General features: G+C 51.2%; 1 protein-coding gene across 2 annotated transcripts; it reads left to right on the top strand.

Annotated features, from left to right (window-relative positions):
• Nucleotides 1-8,888: 8,888 nt before the first annotated feature.
• On the top strand, nt 8,889-13,881 carry NMB (neuromedin B). Of its 2 annotated transcripts, none has more exons than XM_064517687.1 (3): nt 8,889-9,097; nt 9,846-10,048; nt 10,956-13,591. In XM_064517687.1, exons 1-3 carry the CDS (start codon nt 8,959-8,961, stop codon nt 11,001-11,003), a joined length of 390 nt encoding a protein of 129 aa, XP_064373757.1. In that variant the 5' UTR covers nt 8,889-8,958; the 3' UTR covers nt 11,004-13,591. The 2 variants fall into 2 exon arrangements, with proteins under 2 accessions (XP_064373757.1, XP_025970887.1); XM_026115102.2 differs by lacking the exon at nt 10,956-13,591 and adding an exon at nt 13,598-13,881 and having other exon boundaries at nt 8,907-9,097.
• The last annotated feature ends 3,562 nt before the right edge of the window (nt 13,882-17,443 follow it).

The raw sequence follows: 17,443 nt of genomic DNA, 5'->3' as shown, positions 1-17,443 counted from the left end.
ATGGACAAGAAGCTAGAAGAGTCTAGCTCCATTTTTCCCTCCCTTGCAATACTTCCATCCTGTACCAGCCTCTGCACCTAGCCAGCTCAACTTGCTCACCTCTCCAAAAGCAGCAGGTCCCTGCAGAAATAGCTCACCAAGCAGTCTGATGAGTGCTGGAGTTAGTAGGTGGGAAGGGGCAAGGTGGCTGTCCTGGTGGATATAACTTGTTGAATCTACTTAGCCATGATCAGGTAGTTTCACCACTGGTTGGTGGTCTGCCCATCTGTTCACGAGGAGCCGCTCTTCGTAGCAGCATCATTTCTCCTGCTGTGAGCTTGTCCCTGCTCACCTATCAATTTCTGTAACGGACACCAGCCTCCTTCATGCATAGCCCTGCTTCCCTGCAGAGCAGGTCCTGCCTGCATGCTGGGTCCCACTGGCTGAGCACATCATGAATGAGATCATGTTGAAGGTGGTACCCATTCTTGCTCATGGGGCAATTCATACACATTTTCAGTTCTGGTAGGTCCTGTCTTTTGATTGTTTGATTTAGCAACCTCAACTGTGTTCCCTACACCTAGGGAGAAATCAAACATCTCCATGGAGAATAGTCTAATTAAGAACAGACTAGAAATGCACTCGCTGCAATGCGGGGTGGAGCAGACACATTCTCTAGCTCTTACTCTCTTTCCCTGTCTCCTTATCTCTTGACTTTTCTGCTCAGTCTATTTAATAATTTAAAATACACTTCTGGAGCTTTCTCTGCCAAGCATCTAGCTATTGCCTTTCCTTTCTGATCTCTCTCTTCTATAGAAACTAGCCTTGGAGGGTTTCAGGTTCCAGAGAGCTAGAAGTAAAAAATAATGTGGAGAAAATGAACTTCAATTTAATTTCTCTAAACATCAATTCAATCAAATTAGGATGTCAGCTTTCTGCCCATAATTCTGGTTGGGACACTTCTGAGTTAGGTTTGGATTTGCCTGCAAGAAAACAAGATTTTTTTTCTCTAAGTCTCCTTGCAAAGGAGTTATTTGTACTATGTCCAGCGGGTGTGGAGTAAGTGGGAAACCTCAGGGAAAACCGCAACTCATTTACTGCTTAAATGAAAATTGAAAAAGAGTCGAAAACATGATGTGCAAGATTTCAAATTTTATTTTATAAACAACAGTTGTTGCCTGTGGAAGAGTGAATGTAACAGAGGGATTTAATCTTTGTAAACAAGAGACAAATGCATCAAAACAGACCCTCAGGCATTTAACAAGACTTTAAATTTGACCTGGCTTTGGAGAAGCAGTGAAGAAAAGCTGAAGCAACTAAACTGCTACTAAGAGTTTTATCTGTGAAGGAGACAAATAGGAGGATCCACAAGTTTCGCTCTTTGCATCTGTGTTTTATTAGAGCCATTGGTTTTGAACACACGTTTGCCTGCCCAGGTGGATATTTGCAGGGTCTGTGAGCATCTGCACTGTGCTTCTGGAGTTCTCCAGCTCTGCGTGCCTCCCAGGCTAGACTGGCTGCCGCTCTGGAAGATGCATTAGTCAATGCCAAGGTATTAGGCATAATTCAATGGTGAAGAAACAAAATGGACCTTGCTTTAAACCCTGTGAACCATGGTATTTCCAGAGTGGTTTGTTAAGTTTGTTTGTTCTTAGCTCAGTGTTAGCAAGGCTTTCTTAGCTGTGCCGTTTCTAGATATATTTATTGTGCATGGTTATGGGAGGGTCTTCTTGCATTCCTTGAAATAATGCTTGATCTTAAGGTACATTTGGAGGATTGGTTAATAGGGACTATGTCACGGTTCTGTTCCTCCTCATCTTTTATTAGTCCTATGCAGACCAGAGTTGCTCTTTGATAGGGAGTGGAAGTCCCCAGGTGTCCTGTGCTGCCATCAGCTCCTGAAAACCCTTGGTTGAAGATTTGCAGAACAAACTGATGATGGAGAGAATAGTAACAGACCCCCAGGCTCAGAGGGAGCTGCCCACAGGGCAGTCCCTGTGAAGGGACTCAGACCTGAAACCACTGAACTATTTGGCGTGGTGAGCAACTGTTCTGTTAAAACCACTGTGGCACCAGAAGACAGAAAGGTAGCTAACATGGAGATGCAGGGATCTGTAGGCTATAAACCTGATTTCTGGACTGGAAAGGATGAGGGCTTCCTCTAAAGAATAGACTTGGAGCTCTTTGAAGGAGTTAGGAAGTGTGTGGGCAAGGTGAGCCTACCAGAATCCTCCACCTGGATTTGCCAAAGGTATTTGACAAGGTCCCTCAGCAAGGGCTCCTAAAGAAATGAAGCAGCCCTGGGATAGGAGGAAGATTCTTGCAGGGTGAAATAATTTGCTAAAATATAAGCAACAAAAGGTAGGAGGAAACAATTTGTTTCTGTAGTGGAAAATGCCAAGGATCTGTACAAGGACTGTGTTCAGCATATTCAAAATGATCTGGAAAAGCAGGCAAATACTGAAGTTTGCTGCTGATACAAAGTTACTCAGGGTTGTTTGGATGAAGGCCAACTGTGGAAAAAGATGGGGCAATAAAAAAGATGAAATTCAAATGTACATAAATATAAAATGGTGCACATGGGGAAAAAACAATTTTAACTCTATTTATAAAACAACAGGTTCTGAGTTAAGTGTTACGGTCAGGAACGCCAGGGTTATAACAGCCCCTGCTATGAAAATGCCATTTCAGTGGTCAGTAGCCATCAAGAAAATAGATTGCATGTTAGAATTATTAGGGAGAAAACGGATAGCAAAGCAGAGAACATTGCTGTTTGCTCCAAGAGAGGAACTGGGAGTATCAAGGGAAACTGGTGCAAGCTAGAAATCCCGAGATCTTTGAGGCTACTTTGGGGGAGAAGGGATGGTTCTCCAAGGGCCTGGCTCCGTGCAGGGACTCAGGATAGGTGCCTGCAGGCTGTTCTGCCCAGCTTAGAGGGTTAATGCCACCAGGAGAGGGGACGCTGACTTCTGTGCAGATGCGTGCTCTGCCTCACAGACATACCGCATCAATCAGAAGCCTGGCGCTTGCTGAGTCACCTTTGTCCTTCCCTGGCTCCATTGTGAGGGGCCTGCAGGAAGCTGGTGGCTGATGAGCCACTGGCCTCCACCACCTGCAGAAGCCACTGTGGTGACCCTTCTGTGCCAAATCCATTTCTAAAATAGAATTTGTAATGCCTTTTTTAATATATAAGCTGGGAAAATTCCTTTGGCCTCTGGTAACAGTTGGGAAAATGAAGCTATGCTGGAGAGCGAGAAAGCAGTGGAGCAGCACTGCAGTGACTATTCCTGCTGTGAATGCTGGCGGTCTCAGCAGGCCCAGACCAAAAGTGTCACGCCAGCAGACACCTCCACTGCCATCCAGTGCTGGCTCTCCAGCGAAGTGGCAGATGGCATGCCGAGGGGGGCAGCTCTGCAGTCCAAAGCCGAAGGAAGGCAGAGGCAAAAAACATACCACAGACCTACCAGGCTGGTGGCCGGGGGCTGAGGTTTGTGTCACTGGCACTGTAGAGGAGGAGGCGTGTCCCCACACCTCCCTGAGGCAGCTCCCCTTGCATGTGGATGACAGTTATTTTTCCCAAGTTAGAAACAACATCACCTCTTTGCAAAGAACATATGGATTAAAAAATCCAGAGGAAACCTGGTCTCTGTTTGCAAGCGAAGTCAGTGTTGTTGCAGCTGTCTCTCAAGCTGGATTTGTTCAGTCCCAGGGTGACAGGGTAGGGAGCAACCCTCTTGCCTTCACAGGAATGGAAGAATTTGGCCGCAGCGTGATCAGCCCGCTCTGGCCTGTACGGCCAAGCTGCAACTGCCCATGGTGCAACCTGCAATCCTGATTCCCAGGTGCAGTAAAACACCCTCTGGACGGACCCAGCATCGAAGTCGATTGTCGAGCATCCATGCCTCCCCAGTGACAGTTTAGTACGTGCACAATATTCATCAGAAAATATGCTTGGCTGTAATTACACCACTGAAAAGGGTGAGCTGTGCTGAGCCTTCCGTTCAGGATCTGTCTGTTGGGCACCTTTGTGCTGTTGAGGCTAGTTTTTAATAAGACTATTGTGCAGGATGAAATCAGTGCTTCTCAAAGGCCTGAGCGGATTATAGCTGCACAGTCACCTTTAACAACAACCCTGTTGCTCAGCAAGCAGTGAACTCCCCCTTCCATCCTCCACTAACTAAGACCCTGAGCAGCTTTTCCACTGCTCTTCCCAGGACTGAAATGAGGATTATGGGCCCCTCTTACTCAACTCTCCCCACATGCCCCATCAGGCCAAATCTTACTACTCAGCAATTAACTCACTGTCCCCTCAGTGTCTGAGTATTTGTTACAATGCTGGGACAGGGCAGGACTGACCCCCATCCAGGAACTCCACACTCTCCTTGCCCCAGAGAAGGACCAGCTGTTCCCATGTCTGGCTTGAAATGTTGTGCCTTGCAGTCCTTCATCAGTAGCACTGGGATCAAAAATACTTGCCCCTCCTCTCACATCCAGACCTAGATAACACTTGCAGCTTGCAGCTGCCAGCTGAAAAAGAGGAAAGATCTGTGTTGGCTTGGTCACATATCTAGTTAAAAATCAGATCAGAATAAAAGCCTTCACCCATTTGAAATGCTATATTGGTTCCTGCTGCTTGGAACATGACAATCCCTGTCCCTGGGGCTGCCATCGTCTCTCAGCTCATCTCCCAGGAGCATCCTGCTGCATGGAAGGAAAAGGACTTAACTCCCGTCATGCTTCAGTAGGTGCAGTAATTGCTCAGGACTCCTTTCTCTGGCCTCTCTGTAATTGGTATCACTTCATCCCTGGCTTCATCCTCTGTAATCCTACAGGTAACCCCTTGTCTTGCTCTTCCCTACCTTTGGCTCACATGCCGTGACACAGCAAGCATCACACCAGACCCAGCTCTGCTGGGTCACTGGTAAGTGTTTTGACCCTGCCAGCAGGGAGCCAGGACAGATGGAGTAAGGAGAGTTTCTTCAGCTCAGTTGGCCTCTTTAATCCCTGTTGTGCAGAGCCTCTCCAGGAGGCACCTACTGCATGCCAAGCTTTCTCCAGATGCCCCAAATTCCCAGCACTTTTGCAACCATGAGTGAATTTAAAACTGGTTTGAAAAAAGACTTGAAACTCTGTCAGTCTGTTTCAAGGTATGTTTTCTCAGCACAAAGTGACAGTGCAGTACTTTGGAGGAGGGATACAGGCTGCAAGAGGAAATAGATAAAAGAACATGTGCTTGCATGGCTGGAGCACCAGCTGCAGCAGCAACTGCCATGCAAATACTGCTGCTGCTCCAGAACATCAGTTTTGGAGCAATATTCCTCAGAAGGTAGTAGCTCAAATGGGGCAATGCAGATCAACCTTGCAGGCTCAACCACCTGGAAAAGGGTGAAATAATGCCAGTCAGAGGAGGAGATCTCAGCTCCGTGGCACCTTGTGTGCACTGGCAAGGAGGGATCACGGGCACCATCCCAGGCAGCCCAACCAAACACTAGTGAAACCTTTCAGCTGGGCTCATGAGGGACTGCCAGGTGACATCCAAGCCAAAGGCACAGTCACAGCCACCTAGCACCACCAGGACAGAGGGCTGAGGGCCTCAGGGCCTGCTGACCTGATGGAGGAGATGAAGCTGTCATGATGTGAGTGAGAGTCAGGGCCACAGTGCTGTAAATGCCACATCCACAGTGTGCATTGTATTTACATATCCCAAACAGCTTACAGAGATCACCCTAAAGGGCTGCCTCCTTGAAAGGTGTGCAGAGAAGTGTCCCCAGTGCTGCCCAACTTGGCATCACTCCATCTGAAAGGGTGTGCTGGGAAAGTGAGAAAGAGGGAGTGAGATTCCCCCAAGAGCAAAGCTGGTGCAGCCCAGGGCCTCGAGCACACGTGGGCATGAGGCTAGTGGACGCCTCCCTGGTGGGTGGTAGACCAACTAGTAGGGCACGTCTTCTAGTTGGCCTGCTGGCCCATCAGCGTGTCATGCCTCCCGGCTAGACAGAGTACATATGCTGATCAGCTAACTGCCTTTGGGGAAGTCTGCACCTTCTGACTGGCCATCTGGCTGCCTTCGGGGAAGCCTGTGCCTTCTGACTGGCCAGCTGGCTGCCTGGGGGGAGCGTGCAGTGTGGAAGTGTGCACTCTTGCAAGTGGCAGGAGGGAAAAGGGAATGGTGGCAGGAGTACTTCAGTCTGCTTTTAAGTTTTTTTTCCTCATTGTAACATTAAGGTTGCCTTTGCAATTAGGAGTCTAACCCCCTGCTGTTAAGAGGCATGAATCTTATCTAGCCCCTTTCTCTTGGAAAGCAGTAAATAAATGATGAGCATGCTGCTGACAAATCTTCCTCTGTGCTAGTTCCCAGGAGAACTGGATCATCTCAGGCATTTCCATGCCCTCCCCACCCCCAGTCAGCACCCTCTTGCAAAGTCACAGCCCTGTAAGTTTGGCAGAAGTTGTCAGGGCCCTGAGTGCACTAATAGGCCTTAATGGCTCTAACCAGCCTCACCTGGAACCCCTGCATCCTCTGCTCATGGGCCCAGGAGCTCCATTTAAACTCAGTCCTGGGCCTTTAGTCTCTGCCTGTGTTGTAGGATTATTGGTCTCCTGTGCAGCCATAGCCTTACCTGGCTATGGACCTCAACTTGCAGACTGACTTCCTGGCTTGACCTCAAATTGCCACTTGGCTGAACCTGGCTACCATCTCTGGGGCTGCCCTGTGGCCTCACTCAGGTACTGTGGGACTGGGCTCTGCCCTGCTGGCTGCATTACTGTGCTTATCTCTGGGCTCCCTATCTCTTAGGGAGCAAGGTGACCCTTGCTGCTCCCTGGGTAGTACTGCGTATGCAGCACAGTGAAAAGCAGCAAAAAACAGGTGATTTGAAACCCAGCATGAGAACTCTGGGCACTAGAGACTTGTCTAGTCTTTATCATTTCAGATGTGGGTTTTTCCTGCATGCTGTCAACCTCTGAGAGTACCCCTGTAAAAACCTCTGGAACTAGAGGAGTCTGGAAACCCCTCTGGGCTACAGGCAGGTGACAAGAAGAGTCCTCTGAACAAATGCCTCCAGTTCTTCAAGGACTTCAGTTTGCTCGAGCCCTAGACATCCCTGGACATGCACAGTCCCTGCCTGTACCTCCCACCATCCTCGGCCATCATTGCTCTATCTCTCTCCCTGGCATTGCTCAGCACACACAGCTCCATCCATGCTGTTGCCGGATGTGCATGGCTCTGTCCTATTAACAGAAAAGGAAGAGCTGTTTGGGGGTGTGATAATCAATGGCAGGTTTGGCCGCAGTGGCCATGAAACACGAAGGGGTGTGGAAAAAAAGCAAGCAGTGGTATACAGACCCTGGACTTCAGGAGAGCAGACCAACTTATTCAGGGACCTGGTAAGCAGAACCGCATGGGGGGGCAGCTGGGAAGGGTAAAGGAGCTCAGGAGAACCAGCGGGTGTTTCAGGACAGCATCCTCCAAGCATGAGAACAAACATCCATTACTCAAGTGAAGGAGCAGATGTATGAGGAGGGGAGCTTAGCTAAACAGGAAACTCGGAACTGAGCTCCCGTGTTGAAGGGCAGCGTGCAGGTGGTTGAAGCAGGAACAGGCTACAAAAGAGAAATTTAGAAACTTTACCCAGGCACATAGGAGCAATGTTAGGAAAAACAAAGCTCAGCTTGTTGAACTTTGCTTGGGGTGTCAGGGTTTCTGCTGCTACATTGGTTGAAAAAGGCTGAACAAGAAAATGTGGGACCATTGCTGAATGGGGCAAGTGATTTAGGGACAGAGGACATGGATAAAATGCTGGTACTGCACTGCCTCAGTCTTCACTAACAAGCTCTCCCAGGTTCTGTAGTTAAAGGCAGGTTTCAAAGAGAAGAACAACCAGCAGTGGATAAGGGGTCAAGACAGGTATTAGTTGAGAGAACCTGACCCATAAAGATCCATGAGACCGGACAGGCTGCTTCCAAGGGTGCTGATGCAGCTGGCCGCCTGTGTTGCTGGATGTCCTGCAAAGCTACTCTCTATCACTTTGGAAAGTCCCTGTCATTGTGCAGATTGGGGGAGGACCCTGATGACCTGAGAAAGACAAGTGTCACACCCATCTTCAAAAAAGGCCAAAAGAACAACCTGGGAGCTACAGGCCAGTTGGCCTTTTTTTCCCCTGAGAAACTCATGGGGCGAGTCCTGTTGGAACACACTTCTGGGCATGTGGAGGAGCGGAATGTGGTGGGGAACAGTCAGCAAGGACTGAGCGCTGGTAAATCCTGCCTGGCCAGCCTAATTGCCTTTCATGATAAAATCACCGGAGCTGTGGGTGAAGGGAGAGCAGTGGTGTCATTGACCTCGATGGCAGCAAGGCTTTCGACACCATCTTCTACAATGTTCTTGCATCCGGGCTGGGGTGGTGTGGTTCTGGGTGGGTGGACAACCAGATGGATAAAAAGGGGTTAGGTGGTGGGGCTCAGAGGACTGTGGTTAAGAGGCTGCGCTCTCCCTAGATGCAGGTCACGTGTGGGGCACCAGAGGGGTCTCCTCTTTTTCCAGCCCTGGAGGAGGCAAGGGGTGCGCTGTGGTCAGCGTTGCAGAGGGCCCCAAATTGGGGTGAACGACTGAGATGCTCGAGGGCAGAGCTGTCACCCGGAGGAAACCCGAGAAGGAAGGAAGATGCCCAGCCGTTCCCCGAGGGAGGAGGCGCCCCGCGCCGGGAGGAGCCCGGCTGCCGGGGGGGAGGGGCGGTTGTGGGGGCGCTGCCAGGGGCGCGCGGCGGGGCGGGGCGGGGCGGGCCGGGCCGTTGGGGGCGCGCGGCGCCGAGGGCGGGAAGCCGAACGGCTGCGCGGGGCGGGGGAAGGAGGCCCGGCGCCGCGCGCCACAGCCCCGCGGCGCGTGCCGAGGCCCCGCCCCCGGCCCCGCCCCCCCAGGCCTATAAGTAGGGGCGGCGGCGGCAGGGCGGCGGCAGGTGGGAGGGGGTCTCGCCGGGGCCGGCTATGGCGGCGCTGCTGCCCTGCCTCCTGCTGCTGCTGTGCGGCGCCGCGCTCGGGCCCGCCGTGCACCTCGACTTCGCCGAGCACCGCAGCCAGGCGGCCAAGATCAAGGTCAACCCCCGCAGCAGCCTCTGGGCAACAGGTACCGGCGGGAGCCTGCGGGGCGGCTGACCCCGGGACCTGTGGGGTTCCCGCAGCTTGAGGTGGGGGAGGCTGGCTGGAGGCGAGGGACCAATGCTCGGGGAGCCTCGAGGCCTGGCTGAGTGCTGTCAAACTCGCCTCAGAAGTGGGGTGATGGAGCAGGCTGTGCCAGGTCACCTCTGTTGGGAGGTGGCCCTCCAGGGGCTCCTACTGTGGATCTGGAGGATGCCAAGGACCCTGGTCTGGAGGGGTTGCTGGCTACTTGGGGATGTGGCAGGCTGTGGCCAGCCCTCTGCTCCCCCCTCCCCACAAAGCAGAGGGGGGGATGCTGGAGGGCTTGCAGAGCCCTGCCCCAGCAAGTCGATGCTGTAGCTGGCAGGGGAAGGCACCCTACCTCCTGTGGTGGCCAGAAGAGCATCAAGGCAGTGATGAGGCAGCCTCAGTTTTATGGAGAAATTCACATCTCACGGTGATGAGTGCAATATTTCTTTAACCCTAGAGATCTTGACAGCAGATGGAAAGTTCCCTGAAGTGTGATGTGGAGCAAGGACTTGGCATTGCTGAATTATTCCTCACTAGCTCCTCACTGTATTGTATTTGGCTGTTTTAGGCAGGTGTAGGTTTGCTTGGTGCTTCTCATGGAATTGTGTTGCTATGAGGTTGCAGATAATAGCTTAATGTCCTTCTGCCAGAATCCTTGCCCCCCTCGGCAGGTCTTTTCGTGGATAAACAAATGTATTGTATTGCAGGTCACTTCATGGGGAAGAAGAGTGTCTCAGGCTCTCCACACCTGGAGTCACCAGAAGATCCTGCTGTGCCAATGGTTTTCGGTCCTTCTCTTAGAGCCTTGCTGGAGGATATGATGGAACTGCTTACCCGTGAGCTCCTGAAAATCCTCTTGCAAGAAAGACTTTTGGATGAGAACCAAGGGAAATACGATCTCACTGACCAGGTGAATATTGACTAATAGGAAGGGAGATGCCCTGAACAGGGAGGTGTTAGGCTGGCTGTTGCAGACTAACATCTCTGGGTGGAGATGTGAGCATCTGCCCAACTGTTAGGATGTTTCTCCCCTCCCCACCCTCTTCTGCTCCTGTTAACCCTCCTTAAACCACCTCTTAAGAGCAGCCATAAAGGGGCAAAGGAGAGGTATCTCTAGGCTTGTCTCCAGTCAGACAGTTGCTAGTTGTCCCAAGTGCTTGGGAAGGGCGTGAGGATGAGCAGGGGGTGTTGTGGTGGAGTTGTGGGAGTGGTGATCTTCAGCCCAGGGATTGCTAAGGAGCATCTGGATGCAGAAGAGAATGGTTATTGAGGCTGCCATGGAAAAATATGTCCCCTCACCTTGCGTTACCTAGCCACTGCAGGGACCGGGAAATCCAACCTCCCCTTTCTCTAAGGAGAGGTAAGTCAAGAGGCATGCAACTTCCAGTGTGCAGGGAAAGGAGCCTGTCCTGCAAAGAGGTCTTGGGCTTCTGATGCCCCCATCCTGGCATTGTGCTGCCTTGGTCAGATCCCTTGTCACCGGGGGACGCTTTGCACTGTTAGCTTGGCTTGCAAAGGTGACGTGTACGTGGCTCATACTGCCGTGCAGATCGCGTCTCAGGGAGCAAGCAGGCGCCTTCTGTAGCAGGAGCTCTGATAGTCCTGCTGTGCATCAGCAAATCCTCAGCCGCCTCTCCCTGGCTCCTTGGTGTAGCTTTTGCCTTGGAGCTCACTCAGATCCTGGTGGAAAATCCCCCACTGGGGACAATGTGTACACACAGATCCTCACAGGGACATGGAGATGGAATTGCTTGGTCTGGCTGGCTCAGCCTCGCTGCTGCCTCATGTGTGCTCCCCTTGCATCTCACCCTTTCTAGTCACTGCAGGAAACAATTGAGAGCCTAAAAGGGATGAAATCTGCTTAGGTGGGGTCTACGCATACTGTCCTCTGAGCTGCTGTGCTTGAGGAGCTATCCAGTAACACTGCACACAGGTAAAATGGCTTCTGTCATCTGGGTTTAGGCAGCACTTGCTCTTCTTCTTTGTTCTTTTGGGAAGGTGTGAGTGGAGCAGAGCTGCAGGGATGTGAGCCAGAGTGGCACTGACTGCTCAAGCACCTTTCTGACTTGGTTTCAGCAGATCAAGATAAATTGAGGCTCCCCCAGAGAACTGATCCCATCAGGATGGGAACTCTGTACTGAAGAGGCAGCTGGGCATCGCTGAAGAAACCAGCCCACTCTGCTCCCCTTGAGGTGCTGTGTGCTATGACCACTGCACTGCTGCAGCTTGTGCCTCTCAGACCCAGCTGAAGGGGAAGAGAGGGCTCCGAAGGTCCTAGACCTCCCTCCAGCCTTCCCTGGGGAGCCTTTGAGGAGAGTGCTTTGCTGCTGCATGAGCTGTCTGAGATGGTGGGAGGGCTGGTCGGTGTGTTGCCCTGCCTCATGCACTAGGATGGTAGCAAGTGTGTGGTGTGAGTTCAATTAAAGTGATCCTGTGGCTCTCCTCCATGTAGGTAAGTCACGCGGTCACTGCTCTCACTGCAAGTATTCTGGGGTGGAGGCTGTCCCAGGCACCAGTGCTGTGTTTCAGGCAGCCACCTGGATGTCTGCCCTGCCAGCGCTATCACTGCTCATTTCCAGTGCTTGGAGGCAGGCTCTGGCCAGTGTTGAACACCAGCCTTTGGTACGTGTCTGTGCTGGGTGTTGAAGCTCCGTCACTGGAGAGTGCTTTGGCTCATAGTCAAGCCAGCCCCGGCTGGCTGGTTACCTTGTTGTCCTGGTGCCTCTCTGGTGGCTCTGCTGAAGGTGGGATGCCCTGCAGCCATGTGGCATCGAAACTTAGGTGCCTGGTGTGCAGCTGGTTCCTGTCTCTTGCCCCTCTCCTCCCAAAACCCCTCATCTCTTTTGGCTTGACCCAGTTGGTGCCCCAGGGTGCTGGCTGTTCTCTCCCTGCCTGTGTGGCAGCGGAGGCTCTGCTCTGTGCAGGGTGTTGCATCCAGTTCTGGCCTTTCAGCATCTATAAGCACCTCACTTGACTCAATTCCTGCCTTCCTGCTCCTTTCCTCACTCCTTCCCTCTCTCCCCTGGGACATTCTTGTCTTCAAGTTGCTGGTTGATAATACAGAACTCTTTCTTCTTGGTGTCTTTGAGCACTGTCTGTGTTATGCTCTCTACTGGGTCCTTGGTATTTTTTGTTCTTGTGTGGGTGACCTGATGCCATTGCCAATTCCTGCCACCTTTTCTGTTTTCTCCATCACTGTGGCTGTTGTTGGACACCTGGGATCAGCAACAAGCCTGTGCTTGAACTGATTTGCTTGCCATGTTCACTGGCTGTCTATTGAGCTGTTTGACATGAGTGAAACTCTCCATCCACCCCTGCTCAGGAACTATCATTTTCATCTTGATTCAGATTAGAAAAGCACCTTCCTTGGGACCTGCCAGTCAGTAAGGCAGGAATTCTCATGCTCTCTAGATGTTGCTCCACTGCACTGATGCACTTGCTGTGTTGTGTGGCAGGGTAAGCATCAGGGGATGCAGGCTTTTATTAAAAAAAAAAAAAAACCAAACCCAAAAAACAGGATTTTTCCTTTCTGGGATTGTCACTGGTGATTGACAAATTGGTTCTTCCTTTCTATGGGGCCCCTCCAAATACACCAGGACTTAATCTTTTCGCTTGTTCTCCTTTCACATGAGTTAGTCCTGCCTGCTGCTGTTGGGATTTGGTCTTCTCCAGACATCTTCTCTCCCTTTGCAGAGCAGGAGTCCATGGGCTGCTGTATGCTTTGGGCAGCAGAAATCACATGGAGCAAAAGGGGTTTGCAAAATTTTTTTAAACTACATGCAGCAGGCAGGTCTTGACTCTTAGCATGTTGGGGGGAGTGGGTCACAGTGCCTCCCTGTTCCTGTGCGTGGCAAAGACTTAGCTGGCAGGGGAGGATCATCTCAGTGCTTGGTAGGGGCGGGAAGGGCTGTCATCTCATTGCATAAGTGGCAGCATTTCTCCAGGAGGTAAATGGCCTGTGCGTATGGACTGAGATGACTTCAGAGTTATGGGGAGAGCCCTTCTGCATGAACACAAATTCTGTCCCACACAGCTCTGGGATTTCTGAGCTGCAAGCAATTCCACAAAATCCCGCTGACTCTTCCCTACTGTGTCTTGCTTTTTGCCTTTTTGCCTTGCTCCCTGCCAAATCAGACCCCGAGGCTGCTCTTGACCCTGAAACATGACCCAGAGGCTGCTGTCTCATTGCTGCAGGGCTGTATTGCAGTGAAGTTCACCTCTGGCATCTTCCAGCTGTTGGAGTGAAGGGATGGGAGGGGGAATCTGGGCCCCTGGCTCCTTCCCTGTTGTGTGCTATCCCTCTAGCCCCTGCTGTCCTGAACCACCTGTGAAAGCACCTTCTTAGTCCAGCCCAGGGCATCAGTCTGGTCTTCTGGCCCTATGCTGCCTGGGCAGGCAGGTGATGTAGGCAGAGGCTGCACATGGGGCAAGTGGCTCACTGTTGTGCTCTTCCTTGTAGGAGACAGGGCTTTTAACAAAGGTGCTGGAGAAGTATTTTTCAAACTGAAGAAGCACAGCCACAGAGGATGGGGTCTGCAGGCTCGTCTATGTATGGCAAATGAAGGAGAGCAACTTCCGTGTGGGTTACTGTAGCAACATCACTTTTATCTTTTTTTTTCCTGTAATATTGTTAATAGTGGTTGCCTGTATGAAAAGCAGAGCCTCCCTGTACATTTTCTGTATGTTTTCTGCTTTCTTAATGTCTAATGTGCCCCTGTGAATAAAACCAGCTCTTTGCACAGACCAGCTCAGCCTTTCCTTGGGGGATAGAAAGGGGGGAAGCCTGTGGGTTGTGCTGGGGGGTGGAGGGAACGTGCTGGGATCACTCTCAGCACTGATGGTGTTGGGTTGTGATTTTTTCTCTTTATTGTGAGTGGCTGTGTTCCTCCCTCCTGGGCGCATGTGGTGCCAGGTAGTGTAGAGCACATTCTGCTCTGTGCACCGTTGCCCCTCACCATCCAGTGATACAGCCGTGGCCTTGAGCAAGGCTGTCAGTGCAATCATGCTGAGCTCCAGCCTTTTGCCCTTAGCAGCCAGGAGGGGATAGGATTAACTCCCTGCAGCCTCTACTCACTAGGGGAGGCATGAACTGCTTGCTGTATAACAAAATTGCAAGCTTGGATGAGCTGCCTGCAGCGCTTGCTGCTGGAGCAAACCCATGTGTGTGGCATCAACGTGACCTCCTAGCTGGAGAGATTAGCAGCGGTTTAATGGCAAACCATCATGAAAATAAAAGGCATCTTGTTCAGGTCCTGGATGTGGTTTCCGGTCCAAGCATAGTCTTATGGTCCTAGGCTGGCAGGACCCCAGGATTCCATATGTACACAAGTTCCCAGAGCTGGTCCTTGTTTTGTTGTCCTTCGGGTGCTGGTTGTGACCACTAGGCACTCAGCCTGGCTTTGGCCCCTCTGGGATTGTCATCTGGTGCAACTTCACCTTGTGCATACAGTTAAAAACATTCATGCAAACAGAGGTACAGCTCCCGGATCCTCCATTGTGCAGGACAGCTGAAAAAGGCAGATGTTATTTTAGACCTGATTGAAACAGCCTCTCTGAAGGAGACTGTACAACCCACAGAAATGCTGAAGGATGGGAAACAAGCCTTGCAAAGAGAAATAGAGCCGCATACCAAACCTGCTCTCCTATGTCCCAGGTAAGTATCGACAACTGGAGTTGCCTCCTGGAGAACTTTTCAGTGGCCAGGCTCTGGCCTGATTTAAGAGGGAAAGGTTGAAGCTTTTTGCAGCTAAGTAAACCCAGTCCCAAGCAGAGATAGGGAAGGGAGGGATCTAGATATTTTCAGTGTGGAAGAAACAGGTCTGATCCTGCTTGTTGACCTGCTAAAAGGCCTTCTCCATGTTCTCAGTCAAGCAGGTGGGGCTGCAGCTGAAGACCCCGATCTTCTGGACCTGGAGAGGAGGAACAGGACTTTGAGAAGCTCCTCGCTACTAGTTATGGAGAGGGAGCAGGAGTGGGGTCACACCATCCTAGAGGCTTGTGTGAGTGGCACATGGGATTGTGACAGAGCTGTCCCCTTGCTAGGAGGCTTTAACCCAGGAGAGAGATGCATGTGTCGCTTGTCTGTGTGCCTCCCACCGAGGGCAAATGCTCTTCTGAGGACTCCACAGAGCTTGCATGGACCTCAGGATGCACTTCCTGCAGCGAGGTGAAGAAGGGCATGAAGGGGGACCACCTGAAATGGGTGACCAAGCACAACCCTGTGAACAGGCTCTAAGTCAGCACCTTCTGGAGTGCCTCTTGCAGATGTACTGAAAGAGATCAGTGCACATCAGAAGGCCCTGCATGGCCCTGGCACCAGCCCAGCAGCCTCTCTACCAGGCAACCCTGATGTGGGGCTCACCAGCATGGTGGTGCACCTCTGGGGCCCCACACAGTGTGTTGACTCCCATGACAGTCGTATTGACCAAGACCAAGACCAAGGTTTTGCTCCTCTGCCACATCAGGACAGGGTCAATTCTGCTTCCTAAGATTAGGCAGGCATTGCTGCACTCTTGTAGCCTCCTCCATGTTGGCCATATCCCTGCTGGTGTCTACTTATGGTGCATCACAAGGACTTGTGGTCCTTCATCCTTGGTGCCAAGGAGATGCTTGTGTACACTGTGGCTGATCTGGGGCGATGGTAGTGCTGCCCACATTGATAATCAAGGAAGTCTACCTGTCCGTCTGTGCCTGCGGCTCACCTTGGCCCTGCAGCTTGCTTCTCTGACATACAGAAAAGCCAAGTAGCTGGGGACCACCAAACCTAGTGCCACTCTGCAAACTCTTTCGCCTCAAGGGGAGTTTCCCATAAAACCCCTCCCTGAACAACTGACAGCAACTCATCTTTCTTAGCTGCCCCCAACATCATTGCAGCAGATTCTTAAGGGAGAAACAGAGCCTGGTTAGATAAGAAGACAATTTGGCTTGTGATTGGCTTAAACTGCTGCTTTTCGGGGGAACTATAAAAGATAAATGCCATCTCGCACAGTGTGGACCCTGCTCTGGACAGCTGGACTGACCTCAGGACCTCTCACCCGGTGAGAAGAGGACGGCTGCAGGGCGATTCCTTTGTGACTGACGGGGCATCGAGGGACTGAATTTCAGAAGACAGCAACTTAGTTGTGAATCTGAAGCATGCGTAGAATAACATTTAGTGCCCAGCTATAGCGAATTAGGCTGAGAGATTAGTCTAAGAGTGAGTAATAAATGCTTATTTACTTGTGGTCACGCTACACCTGGAGTCCTTGCTCTTTTACAGTCCCCTTAAGGAAGAGAACATTCAAAAGAATCCTTGGCGCAGTGCCACCTCGGTGCAATGCAACACAGGCATTTTCAGGTTTAAACTCAAACTCTTTCCTATCAGTTGTTTTCTGTCTTGCTCCACTGATGAGATATTTCACACATTCCCACTCCAGGTGACCTTGCTCTCTCCCATATCGTATCTGTGCATCTCTGCTCTTTGTGGTGGGTCCTTTGGTCCCATCACTGCAGGAGCTGGGTAGTTTTGGGGAAGGGGGTAGCTCCTTCAAGTCTTGTCTTCCAGATTATGTCATGGCAGCATCCAAAACAGACAGTTTTCTCAGCTGATCAGACCACCATGCACTTGAGAGATCCCTTCCCTAAAGGTTCCTAGTTCCTACCCAGTCCAGTCCATGCCCCCTCTCCCTTGTCCTATGACACAGAGCCAATGTAGGAGAAAAGAGACAAAGCACAGAAAAGACTCTGGCCATGGTTCTACTGACAAAATTTGCTTAAAGGAAAGCACCAGCCCACCTCAGCTTTCGTGATAGTCCCCAGGTAATGGGTAGGAAGAACAGGTCTCACTGCTGAACGACCACAAAATCTTTCATGCTTCACCTTATTTATAAAGTCAGGAGAGCCAAGGACATCCCATGCAAAATTGGTAGCTGATTCCTCATTATTATGTTGGGTTGTGTAGACTAGATCTGGAGTCCTTAAAAATCATCTCCCTTCAACATTTATGCCTCTGTAGCCTTCCTGGGATGGAACAGACTGCCCAAAGTTCAAAGCCCAGTCTGGACCTCCAGGCCCTAATCCCACAAAAGCATCCACTGGTAGCCTGGCAATTTCCTGTGCTTCTAGACATGTTCTGCATGGGACTTCTTGGAGCCATCCAGATATCCAAGCTTGGTTTTGCCCACTTTGAAGGAGAGGTTGGAATGAAAATGAGTCTCTCTCTCTGCTAGCCTCATGCTTCAGTGCATGCATCACATTGCTCTAAGAACCACTGTTGCATAGAAGAGGGTCTGCTCCTCTTTTGGATGAGTCACTTGCTCTCCCAGAC

This window comes from Dromaius novaehollandiae, chromosome 10 (genome assembly GCF_036370855.1).
Source record: "Dromaius novaehollandiae isolate bDroNov1 chromosome 10, bDroNov1.hap1, whole genome shotgun sequence".
NCBI classification, from domain to species: Eukaryota; Metazoa; Chordata; class Aves; order Casuariiformes; family Dromaiidae; genus Dromaius; species Dromaius novaehollandiae.
This window is presented reverse-complemented; position numbering and strand designations above follow the sequence as displayed.